Source organism: Periplaneta americana, chromosome 14 (genome assembly GCF_040183065.1).
Source record: "Periplaneta americana isolate PAMFEO1 chromosome 14, P.americana_PAMFEO1_priV1, whole genome shotgun sequence".
Taxonomy (NCBI): domain Eukaryota; kingdom Metazoa; phylum Arthropoda; class Insecta; order Blattodea; family Blattidae; genus Periplaneta; species Periplaneta americana.
Window position 1 is genome coordinate 70,640,954 of NC_091130.1, and position 24,169 is coordinate 70,665,122.

The following is a 24,169-nucleotide window of genomic DNA, read 5'->3' on the forward strand; positions in this document are numbered from 1 at the left end:
ATTACAACAATTTTTCCTTCACTTTTCTTAAAATTCCCTGTTTTATTTAAAGTTGTAAAAACATAATTTATTTTTAAGTAGATATAAAATAAATATTACCAGTATTAGCTAAATGTGTCGCTAATTTTTATGTTGGGAACTTCTAAACATGGAAAAGTTTTTTCTGTAATGCACATTAAATTCTTCTTCTCTCATATTTAATGTGATTATAAATCGAGTGTGCATTTGTTACTAACATTACTGTTGCTGCTACTACTATAACTAATATTATTGCTGCCATTAGCATTAATTACCACTATCATCACTACTACTACTACTACTACTACTACTACTTCTATTGCTACTGCTACTGTAACTATTACAACTGCTGCTGCTCCTGCTACTACTACTACTACTACTACTACTACTACTACTACTACTACTACTACTACTACTACTACTACTACCACCACCACCACTACTACTACTATCACTACCACTACCATTCTGCCAACTGAGATGCACAAAAGATGACTTTTCCTTAGATCAAAAACCAAGTGGGAAATGATGGTTTATTTCTGTGGTTACCCAGATCAAAACAAATTTTGTGGCATTTGATATACTGTGTGATGAACAGATAAATGTTTAGTTATCAGAATAGATGGAAATGAAGGCTTACATTTGGGGACACAAGATTGTAAAAGTTGTGAGACAGTTTGGCCACTTTGGATAGATATCATATACATGAAGAATTATCATTGATGGAAATATCGGGCGATTATTTAAAATAGGCTATTTACACTTTTCAGTAGTAAAACCAGCAATTGCAGAAAATAAAATTATTGCTGACAGTTTTTAGTATTTTACAAGCAGATTTTATACATAATTTATTTGAAAAACTTATTTTATGATTAATACAGTTTTAATAACAATTTCATTGTAAAGTCTGGTTCAGCATCTGTTACAGGTAAAGATAAAGAGGTCTGAAGGCAGTTGAGGGCATGGAAGTAAAGCTCCATGCTTTCTTAACCTTGGCACTAGAATTATTAGATCAACACATAATTCATACGAAGTTTGCAGTGACAGTAAGTGCTCTGTTCCACTTCATTTCTAGTTGCCTTATTCATTGTTAGGGAAGATTATGTATTTACACTTTCAACTGAAAGAAATTAAGTATATTTTTGTGTTTATGGAAAGAATGTATGTGCAGTATATGTGGAAATTACACAGACAGAGAGAGAAGTGTTTTAGTTTTAATGTTTTGTAACTGTTTCACAGCTCAGTCTACGTTGACGTAAGTCGACCTAATGAAGTTATTGTATATGCTAGAATGTTATTTATACAAGATACTAAATTATGAGATTATTTTTATCATTAAGAATACTCTCAAAGACACAGTAGATTTTCAAAATGTCAGTTAGAAACTTTGGTACAGAAACAAAACTTAAAGTACAGTGAGATAATGAAAGGAACCATAGATATTGGTATATCCCTTCTCAGAATTCAAAACACTGTACTTTCTTCATAACAATAAACAATACATACACGAAATTTGCGATCTTTTTCACAAATCTAAACAGTTCATTAATTGGATAGCTATCCGCAATGTCCTTGAGCAGCAGTACATTTCTCGGTTCTTAGAAGCAATTGTGTGAGGAGAATATCATTTTCTAATAACATGAAAATAAAAAAGAGAATTCTTGCATTACAAAATGCCACTTTCAACGCAATGCTTTTATTAACAATGATAACCTCTCATACGTAACCTGTAGTGTTACTAGGGGATTGAAGTTGATGTAAAACAATTAAACATGATAAATAAATTCCTTCATATTATGTGTATAGAAAAATGTCTTAAAATGTGAGCAAAATGAAAGTGTAAAATTTTGTATTAAATATGATTGTCAATGTCTGCAGGGAAATGGGAGGAGAAACATTTAATAGGTTCACAAAAACGAGACCTTGCAAGGGAATTTGGGCTGAGAAAAACTGAATATGTGATCTCCAAGTCTGTTGGCTACCACTTGTCTCACTCCAAAATTCGCCATTCCGCTGAAGGAACTTCACAGAATTTTGAAGGAGATAAACCATAAGTGGAAAGTGGATGTAAAGTAATGGCTACCACATAAAGGGGGGAGAAGGGAGAAAATGACAGAAAAGCAACAGGTCAGGGTTGCCGAAGATGTTAAAAGCCTGCACATCGAGTGGGATGTTGCAGTCCTCGCAAGAGAAAGAATCTGAGCCCTTGCACTGCACAATTGACACTCGAGTAATCTCATTCCTAGTACCGAAGGCAATATGAAAAAACTAAGGCTACTATTTCGAAAAGGCTTTCATTTGGATAAAATGCCGAAATTTGTATGACAAAAGATGCAGGTCTGTGGCCCATATCGTTTAGGTCTCATTCTGACGTTTGTCTTGGTGCCTTAGGAAAACCATGGACAAGATGAGGGTTAACGGACATTTCGTCCAACTTTTTTCGTTCAATGGTACATTTCGTCCAGACTTACTTTGTCCATGTCACTTTGTCCACACTATTTCGGTCAAGAATTTTTGTCCAATATTGTACATTTCATCCAGACCATTCAAGCCAAGAATTTTCGTCCACACTTTATTATATTGGCCAATTTATTAAATAATATAATATAATACTTAAATAAAGAAAAATGTTGACAAAATATGACTAATATTTATTTTCTGATTCAGGGTCATGTTCAGCTGAATTAATAACTACTCTGTAACCAAGTCCTCTCAGATAGTCCTCCACACGATTGTGTTCTTTGTAATCCTCCTCTGGAGGTTCGTTTCGGTTATCCTCTGCTATTCTCTTCACTTGATTCACAATTTTCCGCGTCTCATTTTCAATGAAAGCAGAGTGTTGATGTTCTCTCATTCCATCTTTTATTACTGTTATATTTTCCAAATCAACTATTGTAGTCAAACGGGCATTACATAGTACCCTCTGTTTACATCTCCAGTAGCGTCTAGTGGCATTATGGTTCATTGAGTGGTAACAAAATGAATATAACAGAAGCATTGGCTTTCCTTTACTTGTGTAGGTAAATTCTGCCATGTCCAAAGTGTTAAAATGAACAAAAAATTTAAAAAATATATCATATTGTACCTTTTTATTCAACAATAATAATGTGGCTTTTATTTCTAACTTTAACCACACATCCATCAATAATGGGTATTCCGCTGAACATAGCAACACAGTAGTCGTTATTGCACTCCACAAAACGACAACGACTATTCACGTGTATTATTGAGAAGAACAACAATGTACTCCTAATTTCAACTAAGGTTCACAAAGCACTATGTGCAGAACAAAACTGTCAGTTCTCAGTTCACAGTTCGTTTGCGTTGACTAGTTCTTCTAGCTCACTCACTAAAGTTCACTGTACATCGAAACCAAGCCTTCAGATACAGTTCATTGCACTTTGAACCCAAGACTTCCAGATACGTAGTACTCGCCTGGATACTGCACAGTTAAAGGCTCATTCAAGTTCACTGCATGTTGAACTCAGATCCTTGCCTGGACGCTGTCACAGTTACAGACCCACTCGAGTTCACTGCACTTCGAATTCAGATCCTCGCCTGGTCACTGCCACAGTTGCGATCCTCCTCACATCGAACCCCGGTCTCGAAGGCTGGTTTCCTTGCTCGCTCGAAGATTCGCGTGTAGATTGGTTTTCGAAGTCTAACTCGAACTCAGGTCCACTTGGCTCGCTGCCCAATGCTGGCTCGCTCTCTCGCTACTGATTCACACACCCACTGGCCTCCGTTGGCACCCAGGGTGTTATTTATTTACCACGATTGTCTGGAATGTTTGTGTCGCGTAGCTTCCAAAACAATCTGTCTCCAGACGTTTCCTCCTTCTGTCCTCTCCCTCTGCACCGCGGCTGGCATCTCGTAGTTTTCCTTCCCCTTGCCTTGCACCATGCTAGTGTCAGGAGTCTGTGTTTTCCCGCACCTCCTCGCGCGCCATTCCACGACGCCACCAGAATATTCCGGCCTACCGTCACATTGCTCCTTCCTTAGGACTGTTAGTCCAGGACAGTCCCTTGGTAGGCCACCAGATGGTCCAATGTTTGAGTCCTCCAGTTGCTTCCTCCTCATGGTGGTGTCAATCCATCCTGGCCTTGGCAGGGCGGCAACTGCTCGTACTGCGTGGGCGCTGTCTCACTCTTCTACTTGATCCTCCAAGGAGAGCCTGCTGGCCATGGGTTGGTCTTCGGCGTCCATCACGAACACTTCATCCTGACAAAGATGGAGTATACAGTGCCGGACATCCACCTTCGCATCGAGTAATGTTGAAGCCAGTTAACAGAAGATGCAACGACATCCAGGATGATGATGATCGAGAGCCTCCTTTGCTGTCGTCATCTTCGTCCTCACCATCGGTTCCTGCCCCAGTTGCCTCTGCCTCTGGAAATTCTTTAGAGGGCGATGCACTAAAGTAATTAAAGGAGAGGTTTATAAAGATTGGGTTGGGGCCAGTGGAAATGGAGAACTTGAATATGTTCCAGTTCCCCCCAGGTGTGTTGAAGCTCCCTGGAGCAAAATACGGGATTAATTTTGACGGATTGAGAAGCAAGATGGGTAGTAGTGAGGAAGAAGAGGACTCTCGATCATCATTCTGCATGTCAGAAGTGGGGAAACTCTTACTGTTGCAGCAACACGCTCTGCAAGAGGTCGCACTCAAGATTTCACCACCAGTTTCGCTTTCATTGGCCAATTCCTTATTGAAAGTAAGAGTGGCGGAACTGCCTCTACAGTCCTTGAGGCTGGAGGTGGAGGAAATCTTACTGTTGCAGCAACAGGCTCTCCAAGGAGACCTTTTGTATTTTGACTGGCTAGGCCTCCACCCATAACAGGGTCCTCTTCCTCGACAGTGTTTGAACACCACAGCCTTTTAAGATATCCTTTTGCCATAATTGTAGGACATTTCCCCAGTTTGGAGAGGACTCTGTATCATCATCACCCCGGGTGTCAGAAATGGGGAAACTCTTACTGTTGCAGCGACAGCCTCTGCAACACATCCCACTCTAGGTTTCACCACCCGTTTCGCTTTCATTGGCCAATTCCTTCTTGAAGGTAAGAGTGGTGGAACTGCCTCTACAGTCTTTGAGGCTGGAGGTGGAGGAACTCTTACTGTTGCAGGCTCCCCAAGGACACCCCTTTGTATTTTGGCTGGCTAGGTCTCCTCTCATGACAGGGTGCTCTTCCTCGATCGTCTTTGGAGGAACTCTTACTGTTGCAGTGACAGGCTCTCCAAGTAGACCCCTTTGCATTCTGGCTGGCCAGGTCTCCTCACATGACAGGGTCCTCTTCCACGACCGTGTTTGAACACCACAGCCTTTTAAGATATTCTTTTGCCAAATTGTAGGACATTCCCTCAGTCTGGAGAGGACTCTGTATCATCATCATCCTGGGTGTCAGACGTGGGGAAACACGTACTGTTGCAGCAACAGGCTCTGCAACATGTTCCACTCTAGGTTTCACCACCCATTTCGCTTTCATTGGCCAATTCCTTCTTGGAAGTAAGAGTGGGGGAACTGCCTCTATAGTCCTTGAGGCTGGAGGTGGAGGAACGCATACTGTTGCAGTGACAGGCTATCCAAAGAGACCCTTTGTATTTTGGCTCGCTGGGTCTCCTCGCAAGACAGGGTGCTATTTCTCGACCGTGTTTGAACACCAGAGCCTTTTAGGATATTCTTTTGCCATAATTGCAGGATATTCCCCCAGTCTGGAGGGGACTCTGGATAATCATAATCCCGGGTGTCAGAAATGGGGAAAATCTTACTGTTGCAGCGACAGGCTCTGCAACAGGTCCCACTGTAGACTTCACTCGTTTCGCTTTCATTGGCCAATTCCTTCTTGAAAGTAAGAGTGATGGAACTGCCTCTACAGTCCTTGAGGCTGGAGGTGGAGGAAATCTTACTGCTGCAGTGACAGGCTCTCCAAGGAGACCCCTTTGTATTGGCTGGCTGGGTCTCCTCGCATGACAGGGTCCTCTTCCTCGACCGTTTTTGAACACCACAGCCTTTTGGTATATTCTTTTGCCATAATTGTAGGACATTCCCCCAATCTGGAGGGGACTCTGTATCATCATCATCCTGGATGTCAGAAGTGGGGAAGCTCTTACTGTTGCAGCGACAGGCTTTGCAACAGGTCCCACTGTAGACATCACCACCTGTTTCGCATTCATTATCCAATTCCTTCTTGAAAGTAAGAGTGGTGGAACTGCCTCTACAGTACTTGAGGCTGGAGGTGGAGGAACTGCTACTTTTGCAGCGACAGGTTCTCCAAGGTGAACCTTTTTTCTATTTTGACTGTATGGGTCTCCTCGCATGACAGGGTTCTCTTTCTCGACCGTGTTTGAACACCACAGCCTTTTAGGATATTTTTTGCCATAATTGTAGGACATTCTCCCCGTCTGGAGGGGACTCTGTATCATCATCATCTCTAGTGTCAGAAGTGGGGAAACTCTTATTGTTGCAGCGACAGGCTCTGCAACAGGTCCCACTCTAGGTTTCACCACCTGTTTTGCTTTCATTGGCCAATTCCTTCTTGAAAGTAAGAGTGGTGGAACTGCCTTTACAGTCCTTGAGGCTGGAGATGGAGAAACTCTTATTGTTGCAGCGACACACTCTCCAAGGAGACACCTTTGAATTTTAGCTCGCTGGGTCTCCTCGCATGACAGGGTCCTCTTCCTCGACCGTGTTTGAACACCACAGCCTTTTAGGATATTCTTTTGCCATAATTGTAGGACATTCCTCCAGTTTGGAGGGGACTTTCGATCATCACCCTTCTGGATGTCAGAAATGGGGAAACTCTTACTGTTGCCGTGACAGGCTCTGCAACATGTGCCACTCTTAGTTTCACCAACAGTTTCAGTTTGATTGGCCAATTTCTTCCTGAAAGTATGGGTGGGTGGAACTGCCTCTACAATCCTCGAGGCTGGAGGTGGAGGAACTCTTACTGTTGCAGCGACAGGCTCTCCAAGGAGACCCCTTTTTATTTTGGCAGGCTGGGTCTCCTCGCATGACAGGGTCCTCTTCCTCGACCGTTTTTGAACACCACAGCCTTTTAGGATATTCGTTTGCCATAATTGTAGGACATTTCTCCAGTCTGGAGGGGACTCTCGATCATCATTATTCTGTATTTCAGAAGTGGGGAAACTCTTACTTTTGCAGCGACAGGCTCTGCAACAGTTCCCACTCTTGGATTCACCACCCGTTTCACTTTGATTGGCCAATTCCTTCTTGAAAGTAAGAGTGGTGGAACTGCCTCTACAGTCCTTGAGGCTGGAGGTGGAGGAACTCTTACTGTTGCAGCAACAGGTTCTCCAAGGAGACCCCTTTTTATTATGGCTGGCTGGGGTCTCCTCGAATGACAGGGTCCTCTTCTTCGACTGTGTTTGAACACCTGAGCCTTTTAGGATGTTGTTCTGCCATAATTGTAGGATATTCCTTCAGTCTGGAGGAATGTCCTCAGAAAAACTATGCTTGACCCAGCATGGCATTTCTGTGGGATGAGATGGTTTTCGCATCAGAACATACAATGCCCCACTGGGTAGTCTAAGGCTGTGGTTGTTGTCCCTTTTATCCTTGTTAATGTGTTTGGATAGAGACACGGTCCCTGCTAATGTGTCCAGGTTTACCGAAGAACCAGCAGGTGGGCACCCATGGTCTCCGTCGCTCAGGTGACATCTGTTGGCTCCCCTCGACGTCGGCCACCTCCCTCTCTTGCCTGTGGCCAGATCGGTCGCAGTTCTTCCTCAAGTGTCCCGGTGTGCCGCAGTACCAGCAGGTGGGCACTCCTTGTCTCCGTCGCTCAGGTGATTCTGTTGGCTCCCCTCGACGTCGGCCACCTCTCTCTCCTGCCTGTGGCCAGATCGGTTGCAGTTCCTCCTTAAATGTCCTGGTCTTCTGCAGGACCTGGTGGTGGCCGCTCCTCGTCTCTGTCGCTTGGGTGGCTTTGGTTCGCGTCCCTGAGCATTGGCCGCTGTGACGCTCCTAATCCAGTGCGGTGTTGAGACTTCTGCCGTCGACTTGGTCGCCTCCATCCTGAAGGCCGCCGTCAGAGGATAGTTGACGGTGTGATGCTCAGCAAAGAGAAGTTGTCGGGTCGTGGATTCTGTAGCCAAAGTTGTAGGCCGCCTCTCCAGCGACGAAGTTAGGTCCCGAGGGCCTTATGGGCCAATTATTCTACTGCCATAGCAAATTCTCGCAGGGACTCTCCTGATTGTTGGACCCTCGTTTTCAGTTGAGTCCTAAATGCTGCCGCAAGTTGGTCACCATAACGTCCGTCCAAGGTCTTCATTATCTCTGTGGCTGTTCCATGTTCTGGAACACTGTGAAGTATCTCCGACGCCTGTCCCAGAAGCACTGTCAGCAGCTGGGTAGTCTTCTCTGGTGTCCACCCATTATGTACTGCGGTAGCCTCGAAGTGGCGACGGAAAATCGCTAAGATGTCGTACCATCGAACTTCGGCGTCTTGACGTTGGAATGTCTGGCTGAAGGTGATGGTTCCAGACTTCCACTATATGGGGTCCTTAATTCTGTTGCTTATTCCATGGCCCGTCGAACCTCTTCGGCAACTATCTGTTCATGTTCTCTAGCTTGGCGATCCACTAATGCGAATATGTGCTTGTTTTCTTCAGCATGCTTACCCAGCAACTCACTCGTCTGATCTTGACGACACTCCTGTCTTAGTTCGGCCACTGCTATGTTCACAGTTGCGAAATTCTCGTTTAGTTTGTCGAAATCGGCTTCAAGTTCGTCTTTCACGATGGTAACAGTTCCATCCACGTAGGCCAAAACTCTACCAATTTGCATAGCGACGTCATTTTTAATGCCTGTTTTCACTTCACCTATGTCATTTTTCATGTCTGTTTTTACTTCACTTATGTCGCCTTTCACTTCACAAATGTTCCTGTTCATGTCGTCTTTTACTTCACTAATGTCGCTTTTGCTTCACTGATATGTTTGTTCATGTTGTTCATGTCGCTTTTCACTTCACTAATGTGCTTGTTGCTTTCCATAATGACTTGCAGGATCTGCTGTAGGTACTCCATTATGTCCACAATATCCTACTTGTGACACCAGTGTAACTTTTTATTCAACATTAATAATGTGGCTTTTATTTCTAACTTTAACCACACACCCGTCAACAATGGGTATTCCACTGAACACAGCGACACAGTAGTCGTTATTGCACTCCACAAAACGACAGTGACAATTCACGTGTTTTATTGAGAAGAACAACAATGTACTCCTAATTTCAACTAATGTTCACAAAGCACTATGCACAGAACAAAACTGTCAGTTCTCAGTTCACAGTTCGTTCGCCTTGGCTAGTTCTCCTAGCTCACTCACTGAAGTTCACTGTACATCGAACCCAAGCCTTCAGATGCAGTTCATTGCACTTCGAACCCAAGACTTCCAGATACGTAGCACTCGCCTGGATACTGCACAGTTACAGGCTCATTCAAGTTCACTGCACGTTGAACTCAGATCCTTGCCTGGATGCTGCAACAGTTAAGACCCACTCGAGTTCACTGCACGTCGAATTCAGATCCTCGCCTGGTCGCTGCCACAGTTGCGGTCCTCCTCATGTCGAACCCCGGTCTCGAAGGCTGGCTTCCTTGCTTGCTCGAAGACTCGCGTGTAGATTGATTTTCGAAGTTTAACTCGAACTCAGGTCCACTTCGCTTGCTGCCCAATGCTGGCTCGCTCTCTCGCTACTGATTCACACACCCACTGGCCTCTGTCGGCACCCGCAGTGTTACTTATTCACCATGATTATCTGGAATGTTCTGCGTCACATAGCTTCCACAACAATCTGTCTCCAGACGTTTCTTCCTTCTGTCCTCTTCCTCCACACCGCGGCAAGCATCTCGTAGTTTTCCTTTCCCTTACCTTGTACAGCGCTAGCATCAGGGGTTCGTGTTTCCCCGCACCTCCTTCTCGCGCGCCATTCCACGATGCCACCAAAATATTCCGGTCTACTGTCACAATATGATAGAGTAATGTTACTATGCAGCACATTAAAAAAAGTAGAAATAAATTAATAATACCGTTACAAGGCAACTAGAAATGTCTCTGATGATGTGTCTTGCTGGACGATACAGTATGTGCTATAGACGAAGCTTGTTGCACAAAATGTCTTAATGGATGATAAGCGCTGTGGATGTAGTTTGTTGGATGAAAAGTCCTGTAAGGGAGATGAGTTGTCTCAATTTAGGACACAGCTTACTGGCTCTGAGGTGACTTTAATAAAATATAGCCTTATTTACCCTGAGTGCATGATGTTGGAAATGGTGTGTACTTTTATTAATGATAGCCCGAATTTCATTTCACCACGATACAGGATATTGAGGTGTTTATGTAAAATACAACACTAGTGATTTTACTTATAACTTACTTAAAATGCAAGCAAAAATAAAAAGTCTTAAAATTCGTATTAAATAAAACTGTTGATTTTACTCGTACTTATATAACCTCAAAAGTAACAATATAGAGTGAAATTGTTTTTACGAGAAAGTTAAGTTACTTTTGATGTAGATTCTATTATTTCTTATCACTAAAAAGTTTAACTTAAGTTATAATTAATGTAAATTTAAGTATAGAATCAAAATCTATATTTAAAATAATATGTCATGGTTATAAAATTCATAAATTACATTCAGAAATATTTCTTGGACTGTTATTCAAGTAATACAAATACAAGTGTATAATAAAAGGTAACACAAAAGTACTCAGTACAGTAATAATAACTAAAAATACACTAATATAATAAGTAATACAATATACAGTTATTTTTGCGTTACTAAATTATAACTGGATCACATCCGAAAAAGTAAGAAATAAATATGTACACTTTTATAAAATGTAATATTGTAGAAATAGTAATATAAATAATTGCTAAACAGTATATATTAACATACCTACTGTTTAATTTGTGACTAATATATTTTACGTATTTCCCCTTCCATCTCTTCTCAGTGAAACGCTACATCATCCTCTGGATCTTTTACCTTTTCTATGAACCAACACTGGTCTCTCTCACATGGCTGGCACAATGCAGGACCACCACAGAGACATCAGAGGACAAGTACAGGACAAAGGACAAACACCTAGTTCTGTGGAATGGAAATAAATTTCCCTCACTAAGAATCGAGCCATGTACTTCTTAGTTCGGAAGTTAATACACTATCCATTGAGCCATAGAAACAGATATTTAACATCCATATATTCAGTTTAATTTGTATTTAAGAATTTATGCATTTAGTTAGACTATATACAAACTTTTTTTCTAAAGTTACTTTAACGTTGCATACACTTCCATCTATAGTAAACACTTTCAACTAATATTCGTTAACTACGAGGCGCGTCCAGAAAGTAAGTTTCTCTGGGGCCGTTTAGACAAAGAAAACACAATTTCATGGAAAGATTTATTGGAATAGATACAACAGTTGTTGAGCTATTTCTCAACATATTCCTCACTGGAATTGAGACATCTGTCATACTGTGGGATCAGTTTTTGTATCCCTGTGTCATAGAAGTCTGCCGCCTGGGATTGACAGTCGTCTGCACCTCTCTGTCGCTGTGAAAATGCTGACCAGACAGGAATTTCTTGAGGTGTAAGAAAAGATGGTGATCTCTGCCACATATGGCTCGGCGCACAACAGATCTTCTGCAGGAGCTCCTCTGGGAGGTGTTTCAACATCCATCCTATAGATCATTGGTCGTCAGCACTTGCTGATATGTGAAAAGTGTACATGGTGCCATCCCGTGTGCACTGTCGTGCAGCAGGGAGAGATAGAGAGCATACCGGCTAGCAGCTACGAGTGCACCATAGTGCACTGCATTTTCCGCGGGTAAGAGACTCTAGCCCCAGTGTGCTCTGTGCTGACGACCCCTGCTATAGATCGTATCTCACTCTCAGTGATTATCATCTTTTCTTATACCTCAAGAAATTCCTGTGCAGTAAGCATTTTCACAGTGACAGAGAGGTTCAAACGGCTGCAACACAGGGATAGAGAAGTTGATCTCATGGTATGACAAATGTCTCAGTTCCTGTGGGGAATATGTTGAAAAATAGCTCAACAATTGTTGTACCTGTTCCAATAAATCTTTCCAGGAAATTGTGTTTTCTTTCTCTAAATGTCCAGGGAAACTTACTTTCTGCACATGCCTCGTAGTTGTAAAATATCTTTACAGTCCATGCAGTAAGAGAAATATTCCTGATATTTAACACATGCTCTATCCCTTCACTACTTGCGATAATTGTATATCATCAGCACAGTGTGGGGTATATTTTTACCCCAGCTTTTTAGTATCATTTTAATATTAGAAACAATTATGGATATGAGTTTTTTTATGTTATATCATTTAAATGTTTATTTCTGGCTTCACATTGAGAATAAATTAAATGTTTACAGAATTTTTTTCACTAATTAGCTATAGAAAATAATTGAATATGCTCTTACGTTGTACTAGTTCAATTATATTTGAACATAATTATTCTAGCTGGTTTAATTTATTACATTATTAAAACTTCACAAAAACACTGTCTACTTTGAGAAATCAGTCCAAGGCTTTTACACATGAGATTTTTACACATTTGGCACATGTTTGTTTATAGTTTTGCGAACTTTGCTTCTTGGGCAATTTCCACAATGACCACTAGATGACTTTCTTGAGATATCTGTCCGAAGATCTTTGGCGTTTAGGTGGGACCATTTTAGGTTGCCAGCAAAATACAAGAGACCTAGAAGTGCCTTTATTTCAGCTGGATTTGTTGGTGAAACGTCATATTCCTGGCTGAATCGCCCTCTAATTCAATTGATGTAGATATTTGTGGAATTCACAATAACTTCTATAATTTCATCGTCAAAGAGGAGAAACCAAATTTCCAACAGTGATTTGGTTTCACAAGCTTTTCTTTTGTTGGTGGTAGATGAGTGAGTGTATTACAGGCTCTTCTCTTGTTTTGGGGTGGGTTCATTTTTTTTTTTTTATCCAACTACCTATGCATATAAAATCATCTCCCAACATCACCATCATCATTTTTATTATTATCAGTTTCCATACGTTCTTGTTCAGACATACTGTTATGGTCTCTATCTGATGATCATTGTCACTATCATGTTCATCACCTTCAATATACTCTTCTTCATCAAGCCAATTATTAATTTGCCGAATTTGTGAGTCTTGTTCTTTCACCGAGTTGAAAGTATGGGTGTAAATACAGCCCCTTACTCTGTTGTACCCTTAGGTATTTAAAGTTAAATTTGACTTTACCTGTAAAAATCCATTCCAACCTTAAAAATGATGATTACACCTCAGAAAATAAAATGAAACTAAACCAGTAATATGCCACAACGATGTACAACATTTGTTTGAGAGGTACTATAAATATGAAATATGAAATATAAAAATTCTTTTGAATATTTTTGGGGTAAAATTTATCCAAACGCATGTGCTGAAGGGTTAAAAACTATGCTGCTGTTCATCTGCATCATCCTTACTTAGCAAAGTGTGTCCATGTGATACTTACGAAAGAGTTGGCAAATACGTTCATTTCATGACAACTTAAAAGAATGCAGTGCAGATGTTGGTTTTAAGAATAAGTTACTGGACTGTACCATTTGCTGCTTTGGGTCTTGAAGCAGGGTGCAACAAGAAGGTTGGGGTAAAAATCACATGCCAAAGAGTTGTTAGACACTTGTTTTTTCTGCATGACCTGTGGCTAGTTCGCTTCTAGCATTTTCACTACGTGTAACCACATGTCTACGATATTGCACCTGTATTGATGCTGAAAAGGAAAACTTCTTTTTCTTATGTCTCCCAACCACCTTTCTTGCTATCTTTTAGTTAAAAGAAACTTTCTAATAATGACCTTCATTTGATGGATTTTTTTTTACACTACCTACCCGATACTCTCATGGGGGAAGAAATTTTCTCATGAAATTTGGGCCAGTGTATGGGACCGGTGCTCACCCAGCATAATGATGCACTTGGGGAGCTACGATAGGTAGCGAAATCCGGTTGCGAATACCAGCTATAATGGCTGGGGGGATCATCGTGTTAACCACACGATACCTCCATTCTGGTTGGATGATCGTCCACCTCTGCTTTGGCATGTGGGCGTGACGCCAGCAGCCGGCTGGCCAGTCTAGGCCCTTCACGGGCTGTAGCGCCACGAATTTTTTTTTTTTTTATATACCCAATACAGAGCAATATTTTCAGCTATATCTCACTTCTCACTCATGTTTTTGGCACTGAGTAACTCTCGATTGCTGAGTGAAGAAAAATATCGAACAGCAGACACAGATCAATTTTAACTGTCCCTTGTATGTAAAATTACTTCAAATTAATATTTTAAAATACTAAAAAAATCCATTATAATAGAAAAGAAAGTCCGAAAGTGTCAAGAGAAAGTGTAAAAAAAAATGCAACATCAAATTTACATGTTTTGTTACAATTTTTAAGGTGAGGTAAAAATCCCCATATAAGCATACAAACTTTCATGTTGCCAACAGTAAAATATCCAAATCTGTTGTGGAAGTCACAAAAAAATTTTCATTTGTCCAACTTGGAGGTCATGGCACATAGACACTCAGTTCCCCTCCTCCCTGCCCATAATCATGCTTAATAGGAAACAGAATCTGTGTTGACATTTGGAGACACACTTCAACAGTGTTATCCAAAGATGAACCACATCTAGGATCTTGTTCTGATAAACTGTCACTTGAGATGCCTTTAGAAGTGTGACATCTGATGGTTGTAGAGGCCACTTCATAGGGCTGTGGCATCCAATCCAAGTATTAGGGAACTGTACATCAAACCACTGACAAACATTTTTCCCATAATGCTGTGCTGCCTCAATGTGCTGGAACCATTCCATTAATAGACCCTACGCATTCAGAACAATGCCAAAACTGGTAAACAAGCATGGCATCCCATTGAAACTGATTCAGTGTTATTGTTTTTTTGTTATTTAACGATGCTGTATCAGTACTCAGGTTATTTAGCAACAATGGAATTGATAATAGATGGTATTTAGCAAGATGAGACCGAGGATTCACCAGGGATTACATGACACTCGCCTTACAATTGTAAAAAAACCTATTAAAAAATTCAACCAGATAATAATCAGACCAAAAGCAAATTAAACCTATAAACAACATTTATTAAGCTTTTGTGTTAAGTACCGATAAGTCCTAATAAAGTCAGTGCCTACAAACTGACTGCTAACCTCACGCCCACTTACCCACAGGTGGAGTGAATAATTAAGCAACCAGTACAGAGGTAATGTGTGGTCAGCATTTACCCCAGCTGTTGACGCTGGTTTTGTTAGAACACACTTTCTTAATGCTTTAATTTTTAATGCTGTGCAATGTTTCAGCAAGAGTCTAAATTAATTTTATGTAGTTTTTAAATATATGATATATGATATATATTTGATGTCAACATTTACATCCATGTAATGTGGACCTCACAATTTTGTATCCGGTGCCACAATTACATTCATTACAGATACACCTCTTGTAGACGCACTTATAATTTAACTTTCGACCCTATTTAAATTGATCAGTATTCCCACCTTTAAAACCTATTAACTTAATTTAGATCATTCAAAATTGACACTTTTACAACTCTGTTCTTGATTTTCAGTTCACTTATATCGAACACGCACTGTTTCTAATAATATTTGTTACTAAACCATACTACACTGTTGTCCAATATGTTCGTTATTATGTCTCTTTCTTGTGTACAATCCATTTTCAGATCTCACTAATTTTCTACATATTATACTTTGCTATCCTAGCTAACCTCCTACATCATACTCCTCACATATTTTCATTATCTCTACCGTCTTACTTAACTTCCTATTACACTCTAATTCATTCAAAATTGACACTTTTATCACTCCTTTCTTGATTTTCAGTTCACTTATATCGAACACACACTGTTTCTAATAATACCTGTTACTAAAACGTACTACACCATTGTCCAATATGTTCGTTATTATGTCTGTTTCTTGTGTACATTTCATTTTCAGATCTCACTAATTTTCTACGTATTATACTTCACTATCCTAGCTAGCCTCCTCCACCATACTCCTCACCTATTTTCAATATCTCTATCGTCTTACTTAACTTCCTATTACACTCCTCTAATTCATTTTATATTTTACTTCCTATATCCTTAGCCGTCTCTCGACCAGAAACATTCACTTCACCCTTTTCTGTTATAAACTCGTCTTTCTTTTAGTTTTTAAATAATAATTATTAGAATAACTTTTCCTGATTTTTTTTGAATACCTAAAATCACTTGCCCAATTTCATATTTCACACGTTGGTATTCATTGTGTTGATCCCCGCAAAAATAATACGAGAACCTTAATGATTGTATGACACTAACTTTCATAGTACCGGTAGTGGTAGTTGTTAAACATTAAAATTAGCTTATTTTTTTTAAGTTTGTTATTTAACAATGTTGTGTCAATTACTAGTTATTTAGCATCGATGAAATTGGTGATAGCAGCATAGTATTTAGCAAGATGAGGCCGATGATCCATTGTGAATTACCGGACATTTGCCTTACAGTTAGGGAAAACCCAATCAGGTAATCAGCCCAAGTGGGAATCGAACCTATTCCCAAAGGTAGCTCCTGATGAGTAGGGAAATGCACTACCATCTGAACTGTGCTGTTGGCTAATTAGCTTTTCACAATTTTTATGAATTTACGTTGCTGCATACTTAACAAGTATTGGAAGTGAAAGGAGATATGTTTAGAGAAAAGGTTGAGAGAGACAGATCTAGGTCATCCATATCATTGTCATTATTCTTTGTGGTCTTGTGGTTACTGTGCTTGCTATTGGATCCGAGGTTCGTGGATTCATACCCGGCTGAAAGAGATGAAAATCCATAGCATGGCTTTTTTGGAAGATAACTAAATCTGAGAGGAAATTTTTGGATTGTTGCACTATGTCATAGCTATAGAAATGTCCAGTGTTTTGAAGCTATATTGGCTTTGTCATTAGGGAAAGTATTCCTGACATTGCTACAACTACGACATAATGCAAGAATCCAGAAATTTCGTACCTCAGCCTTAACACTCTGTACATAGCTTGTATGTTTCAGTATATTCAGTTAAGAAACAATATATTATTATTATTATTATTATTATTATTATTATTATTATTATTATTATTATTATTATTATTATTATTATTTGAATTCAGTGTTAATTTACTTATACTGTAATAAAAAACACATTTCTGAATTTATGCAATCAGATATTTTAAAATTAAATTATTTTGAGATGGAGATGAATGTAATCGCTGCCATATATGATCTAGAATGTACATTATATCTTATAAATCCCTTGCTTTAAATTCTTGGCATGGGACGAACGTAGAAATCATATAGAATTAAAAGAAATTGAATGAGAAGGCTAAAGGGGAATTTATTTCTATCTTTTTTTTTACAGGGAGAAAATGAACCGTAACAGCACAGAGATGTTCGATATAAAGGAATGAGGTGCAGCATGGTTGGATCATAATATTGGGAGGGGAAAGAGGATCAGTCAGAGCATTTATCAAAATAAACTGTAACATGATGTAAGATATGCTACAAGTAATTAATTGTAAATCTGACTAAAATTTATTATAAACATTTCATGATTTGGCTTGTGAGGTTTCCAAAGATTTATCTCTTCTTTATGCTGCTGTCATTTGGTGTAGGAAAACTTGTCACTTGTGAAGACTGAAGACCTTTTATGTATGGATATTATACAAATGAGAACTTCGACTGTTTCTAGACTAAAGCATTATTCTGTCCTTTACTGTGAACAGTATTTTAATATTTTTTCAGATACAAAATTACTATTCGAAATTATATTCTCTGCATGGACTTTTTTTTTTTAAATTCAGAAACTGAAATATGACTTCTCCTAACTTTGAGGGCCAAAATTAATAGTTCACACCTAATCAATTATGCTAGTACTCATAGGAAATAACAATGGGTGATCATTATAATATGAAATTATATGAATGGATTTAAGACTGCACATACTTATATCCGTATATATACTCGTAAATGTAAGGCATAATGCCTAATCTTTTTAAAAATATTATATCAGAAAAGTCTTCATTAAGCCTGTAATGTCATGAAATATTGGTATCAGAATGAAGAATTAGTAGTTAATAGTTACCTTTGTTATGTGCTAATGATTGGTGAAAATATGTGATTAGCTCTTTTCATTAAAATATTGACTATAGATTTTTAGAGATTTAATAGATTAAATTGTGGCTTGTTTTTGATCAAGGTTTCATGTTATTTCAAGGTGTTCAGCATATTATATTAAAAATTGCCATGTTTTAAAAATGAACTTCCATTGCAATCATCTTATTCTGAAATACGATTTTAAATTTTAGGACACAAAATAATTCTATGTAATGTAGAAGAACTTTTATGTATGTCATGACATTTGTAAGATGTGTGAAGGAAATCCGTACTTTTGAGAAGAATAACATTGATTTGAGAAGGTTGGATGGAAAGTTATTATTTTTATATGTGCTGTTTAAAAGCAAAACAGAACAGTTTTCAAACTAAAAATGATTATTGTTCTTTTCGTTTAATATAATGTATGTTGTGTTAAGTCTGAAAGTTTTGCAACAGCATTAATATCAGAAATGGTAACATACAATACATGACTTCTGAAGATCTTCATTTTACTGAATTTTTTAAAATTTTATGTGTGATTTAGTTCAACCTTTACAATGAAAGTAACGTATCTCTGAGCAACATCTATATATACCATTTTTACTTCAATTCGTCCATAGTAAAACTCGTTTTTTTTATACATACATTTTATGTCTTTCCTCTCTGTGATATATATATATGAAACAGAAGAGTCCTGATAAATTATTTCCTACACCATGCACATGAATACTAACTTCACATTATTTAAATTCAGTAAACACAATATTTTTATAGACTTCTAAAATATTCACATCATCAGCAAATTACCTATGATTTTCCCTTTGTACAGAGGATGAAATGCATGTTATGGAGTTATGTATTTAACTTTAAAAATTATCGTCTTCATTATACAGAGTGAACCAAAGTCATGTCATTAATTCCAAGAGGTTAATCTTTGAGATACCTCAAAAAGAAAATGTTTTAAATAAAATTATTGACTAAATTTCCAATATCTTCAGTCAGCTTAAGAGAGCAGTGAATTCTAATAATAAATGAATGAACGAATTTCAGTTTTGTCCCTTAAATTTGGAAAAATTATATCCTAACAAATTTAAATTTCCATTCCTCAGAGCAATTTTGAATTTTAAAGAACTGTGTCAACATTGTAAAAGGTTATTGCCTGGAGTCAACAGATTTATATATATATATATATATATATATATATATATATATATATATATATATATATATATATATATATATATACACACACACAATTTGCATGTACGTTTGTTAAGAATGATGGAGGAGAAAACAAGAAATGTAAACGTAAACAGTGGCGTTTAGAGATAGATCTAGAAATTTACTTTCTCTTATGTAAGTTTACTGGTTAATACTTTAAAAATTGAAGTGAGAGTCAGCTGTTTGCATTTGATTGAAGCTTCCCTCTACACGTTTGAAACAGAAAAGTTAAATAGTACACCATCTGCGATTTTTTCTTATGATGTTGAAAACAATACTTATGGCAAAGACCTCCCACTTCTCTATTCAAAACATATCCAGTGAAGGAGATACTCACTGGAACACAACAGACTTCTGTGCATTCAGCCACTGATCACAATGTTGCACGATGGCACAATTCACGTGTTCAAAATTACACTTTTTTTTTTTTTTTTTTTTTTTTCAGGAAAACTATTCAAAAACACAGTAAAATGGTACTTGACTTTTTGTTGCTCATCCATCAAAATTAATGACACGAACTTACAGTTCACCCAGCATGTTACATTTTATATTAAATTTGTAAGAAATGTGTTTATCATCAGCTGTATTTTAGGCATCTTTTATTAAAAAAAAAGTCAGTTTCAGTATAATGCTGTAAATGTATATTAGTCTGGAGCCTGAAACACTTCATAATTTTATTTAGATTTTATTAAATAGTTAATAAGTATTTTCAGTTACAGAATTCAGTTTTTGTTCTTTTTTAACGTGTTTCAAATTATTTCCAAAAGTTACCAAAACAGCATTATAGTGTAAATCCTAATCCAGTTTCCTTATCTTCGAATTCAAGTTCCTTTTCATAGCAGCATGTCATGACAGATTGACTTATATGGTAAGATTCATTTTGACTTTTGTGAGCATAAAATGTCTCTATAGTAGAATAATATATGCACATTACAAAATATCAACTTAAAAGTTATTTCGAAGTGGTTTGAAATATATTAGACTAACAAGTAATTGCCAGTATGTAACATTTATCAGACACATTTTTTTGTGTATTGATTATATCATTGACATATGGTAATTTTATGCTATGAACTTTGTGTAATTTAAGTATATTGAATAAATTAAACAGTCTGTGCTTATCTAGTATAACATTTATAGCATTAACGTTTTCAGTACGTTTGTACCATTTTCAAATGCGAATACCTGCTACATTTAAATAGGTCTGCTTAACTGTGGAGTTGGAACATTCATGAACATCATTGATGCTGTTGGTAAATTACATAAAAACACAACTTAAAGATAAAACAGATAAAATACATATGTTAACAATGGTTCACGTGATCACTTCGATGACATGTTGTTAGAGTAGTCTTTTCTTAATATGGATCATCGTGGTTAAATATTCTAAAATATCCAATAAAGTGGTAAATGTTAAAATTAACTTGCACTGATAATCACTATGAAACACTGTAGTCTTGTTGAGTTGTTTTAATGTTCATTTATGTTCATATATGCTATATGTTGCACTATTTCCCATTAGATACGTCGTACGTAATGTAGGTTTTGTATTACCTGGTTGTAGCTTGGTGAGAGAGTTGTTAAATAAATAAATTTCTATATAATTACTTAAAAACAACCATCATTCAAGATAATCAATATACCACTAAAAACACTAAACAGTTAATAATCAAACTACGGAAACTAAAAACTACAAAATTCACAAAATTACTTTCACTGGATATAACTAATTTATACACCAATATCCCAATAAAGGAAACCTTAGACATAATTTCTTCCCACATGAGTGATCTCCAACTCAATAACAATGTAATCCAACAAGTAATCAATCTCTTACATACGTCACTGAAACAAAACTATTTCAAATTTCAAAATAAGTTTTATATTCAACCCGCAGGATTGGCAATGGGAGACCCTTTATCAGGCCTCATGGCCAACATATTCTTACAACAAATCGAAAAAGAACATATTAATACCCTCAGTAACAAATTTCAGTTCGCCGCATACACCAGATATGTTGACGACACTCTAATCATATACAAAAATAGAACCAACCAGGATACATTAATTCTTGAAGAATTTAATAAATTACATAATAATTTGAAGTTCACCCTTGAAACAAGCGTAAATAACAGCATAAATTTCCTAGACTTAAATGTCAGTATCAAACCTCCAAAAATAGATTTTAACATATACAGAAAACCAACCGCTACCACACATTCCATTGACAACAAGTCCACCCACCCCACAATGCATAAAATCAGCAAATTCAGATATTTAATAGACCGGTTAATCATGACACCATTAAGTAAAGAGAATTATAAAAATGAATTAAATTATATCCAAAACCTCGCCATAGAAAACGGTTATGACAAACACTTAATCCACAAATTATTGAAAAACAGGAAAGCTAAATTATCCAAGAAACAACAAACCACACTGGAACCAGAAAGAGAAAAACCAAACATAAAATGGAAAACCATGACTTACTACAGAAAAGTCTCCAACCAAATTAATAATTTTTTCAAAAAACAAAAAATCAACATTGCCTTTAAAACTAATAATAAATTACACAACATAATCCCCAACAAAACAAATAATAATGAACCATATTTAAACAGTGGTATATATCAACTACAATGCAATAACTGTCCTAAAATATACATTGGTCAAACTCGCCGCAATTTCAAAATAAGATATAAGGAACATGCCACAGACTTCAAATATAACAGGAATAAATCAAAATTTGCTTATCATCTTATTGAGGAAGGTCATGAGTTACACAATATAAAAGATACACTAAAGATTATAAAAGCTACCAATAGCCCCGCAATAGATATAATAGAACAGTACCACATTGCAAAAAGTTTTAATCAAGGAAACAAATTACTAAATGAACAAATAATCAATCCTAATAACCCGTTATTTAATCTATTCAAATTAATATCGAACAATCGAACCATACCACCTCCGCTTCTGACAGCAGATCTCCCCAACCCTGTGTCACTTCCAGTTCCGCTGGACACACAAAGAGCTAATGTACACCTTGAGCGCTTCTCAGTCACAACCAAGCCATCGGGAAACAAACATCATACCCTGATCATGCACGTAAGTCATCAATTCTATCTTTGCATTTCAACATTAACATTTATTAAACGTAAATTACAATATTAAATTCAATGTTCACAGCACACAATGTCGAGACTGAAAACCGCACGAGGTCACTAAGAATTCTGTACTTGTTTAACAACTCTCTCACCAAGTTACAACCAGGTAATACAAAACCTACATTATGTACGACGTATCTAATGGGAAATAGTGCAACATATAGCATATATGAACATAAATGAACATTAAAACAACTCAACAAGACTTCAGTGTTTCATAGTGATTATCAGTGCAAGTTAATTTTAACATTTACCATTTTATTGGATATTTTAGAATATTTAATCACGATGATCCACATTAAGAAAAGACTACTCTAACAACATGTCATCGAAGTAATCACATGAACCATTGTTAACATATGTATTTTATCTGTTTTATCTTTAAGTTGTGTTTTTATGTAATTTACCAACAGCATCAATGATGTTCATGAATGTTCCAACTCCACAGCTAAGCAGACCTATTTAAATGTAACAGGTATTCGCATTTGAAAATGGTAGACACGTACTGAAAACGCTAATGCTATAAATGTTATACTAGATAAGCACAGACTGTTTAATTTATTCAGTATACTTAAAATTATAACTTGCTTATCGGAAACTTCATACATAATGAAATTTGTGTAATTTAGTCATTTTTCTGATCTCATTTGAAATACTATAGAGAGATAATAATTTGAGATATTCAACAAAATGGACATTTTGCACATGTTAACTTTAATGACACCGAAAGTAATGGCTTGAATGTTAGGTCTTTTAAATTTTTCTCTCTTTACTGGACAGTTATTGAACTGACTTTGTTAATATTCAGTACTTACAAGTCAGTTCATCTTAAAACTATAAAATCAAGCATTAGAATTTTTAATTTTTCTTAAAGTAATTTGTGTGGAATCACTGCGTAAAATATTGATTTATTGGAAATAGGCTGTAAAACTTTCCTTTTTAATTGGATGAATTACGGGCGGAGGGTTGGCAAACCCATGTACACTAATACAGGCCCATTGTGCTGCTTTCATAGTTGAGTTTTAACATGGGAAGGAAGGTGCGGTAAATGTTGCCTGAATCCCCGTCATTCATGGACAGGGGTCTTTTACTGCTGTGAATATACAATGTGGCAAGCATTGTACCCACTAGACCATTGAGAATGACTTTCTTATAGGAATATAGTTCTGGATTGAATATACCCTAGGTATACTACATAAAAATATTTGCTGTAATGAAATAATTTTAATACAAAAAATACTATGCAGATTGTCATTTTACTTAATATCTCATGTGTAAAAGTGAGCATATTTCCTTTCACAGTCAATGTGGCAGGGTTGGACTCTCCCTCAATGTTAAAAGGTCCAATTAGTAATGACACGAAGAAGTGGAAAACCTCACATTTCTGGACTTATTTTAATTAAAATGATTTTTAGCTTTAATTTCGGAAAGGTGAAAATTTGCTACATAAATCCATAATTAATATGAAATGCAATCAATTCTCTCTTTTAAACACACTCATTGTTGAGGAAAAAATCACGACATTAAGGGAGATGTGAATATAGTACAGAAAGAAAGA

The 24,169-nt window shown here is 37.3% G+C and overlaps 1 protein-coding gene across 1 annotated transcript in view; it reads left to right on the plus strand.

Moving 5' to 3' along the window:
- The window catches only part of Snrk (SNF related kinase), a 238,584-nt gene extending 219,191 nt beyond the window's left edge, over positions 1 to 19,393 (plus strand). The window contains exon 9 of the mRNA XM_069845546.1: positions 17,490 to 19,393. Within this exon, the coding sequence (XP_069701647.1) occupies positions 17,490 to 17,507 (18 nt within the window). The 3' untranslated portion in view covers positions 17,508 to 19,393. The remainder of the gene's footprint in view (positions 1 to 17,489) is intronic.
- The last annotated feature ends 4,776 nt before the right edge of the window (positions 19,394 to 24,169 follow it).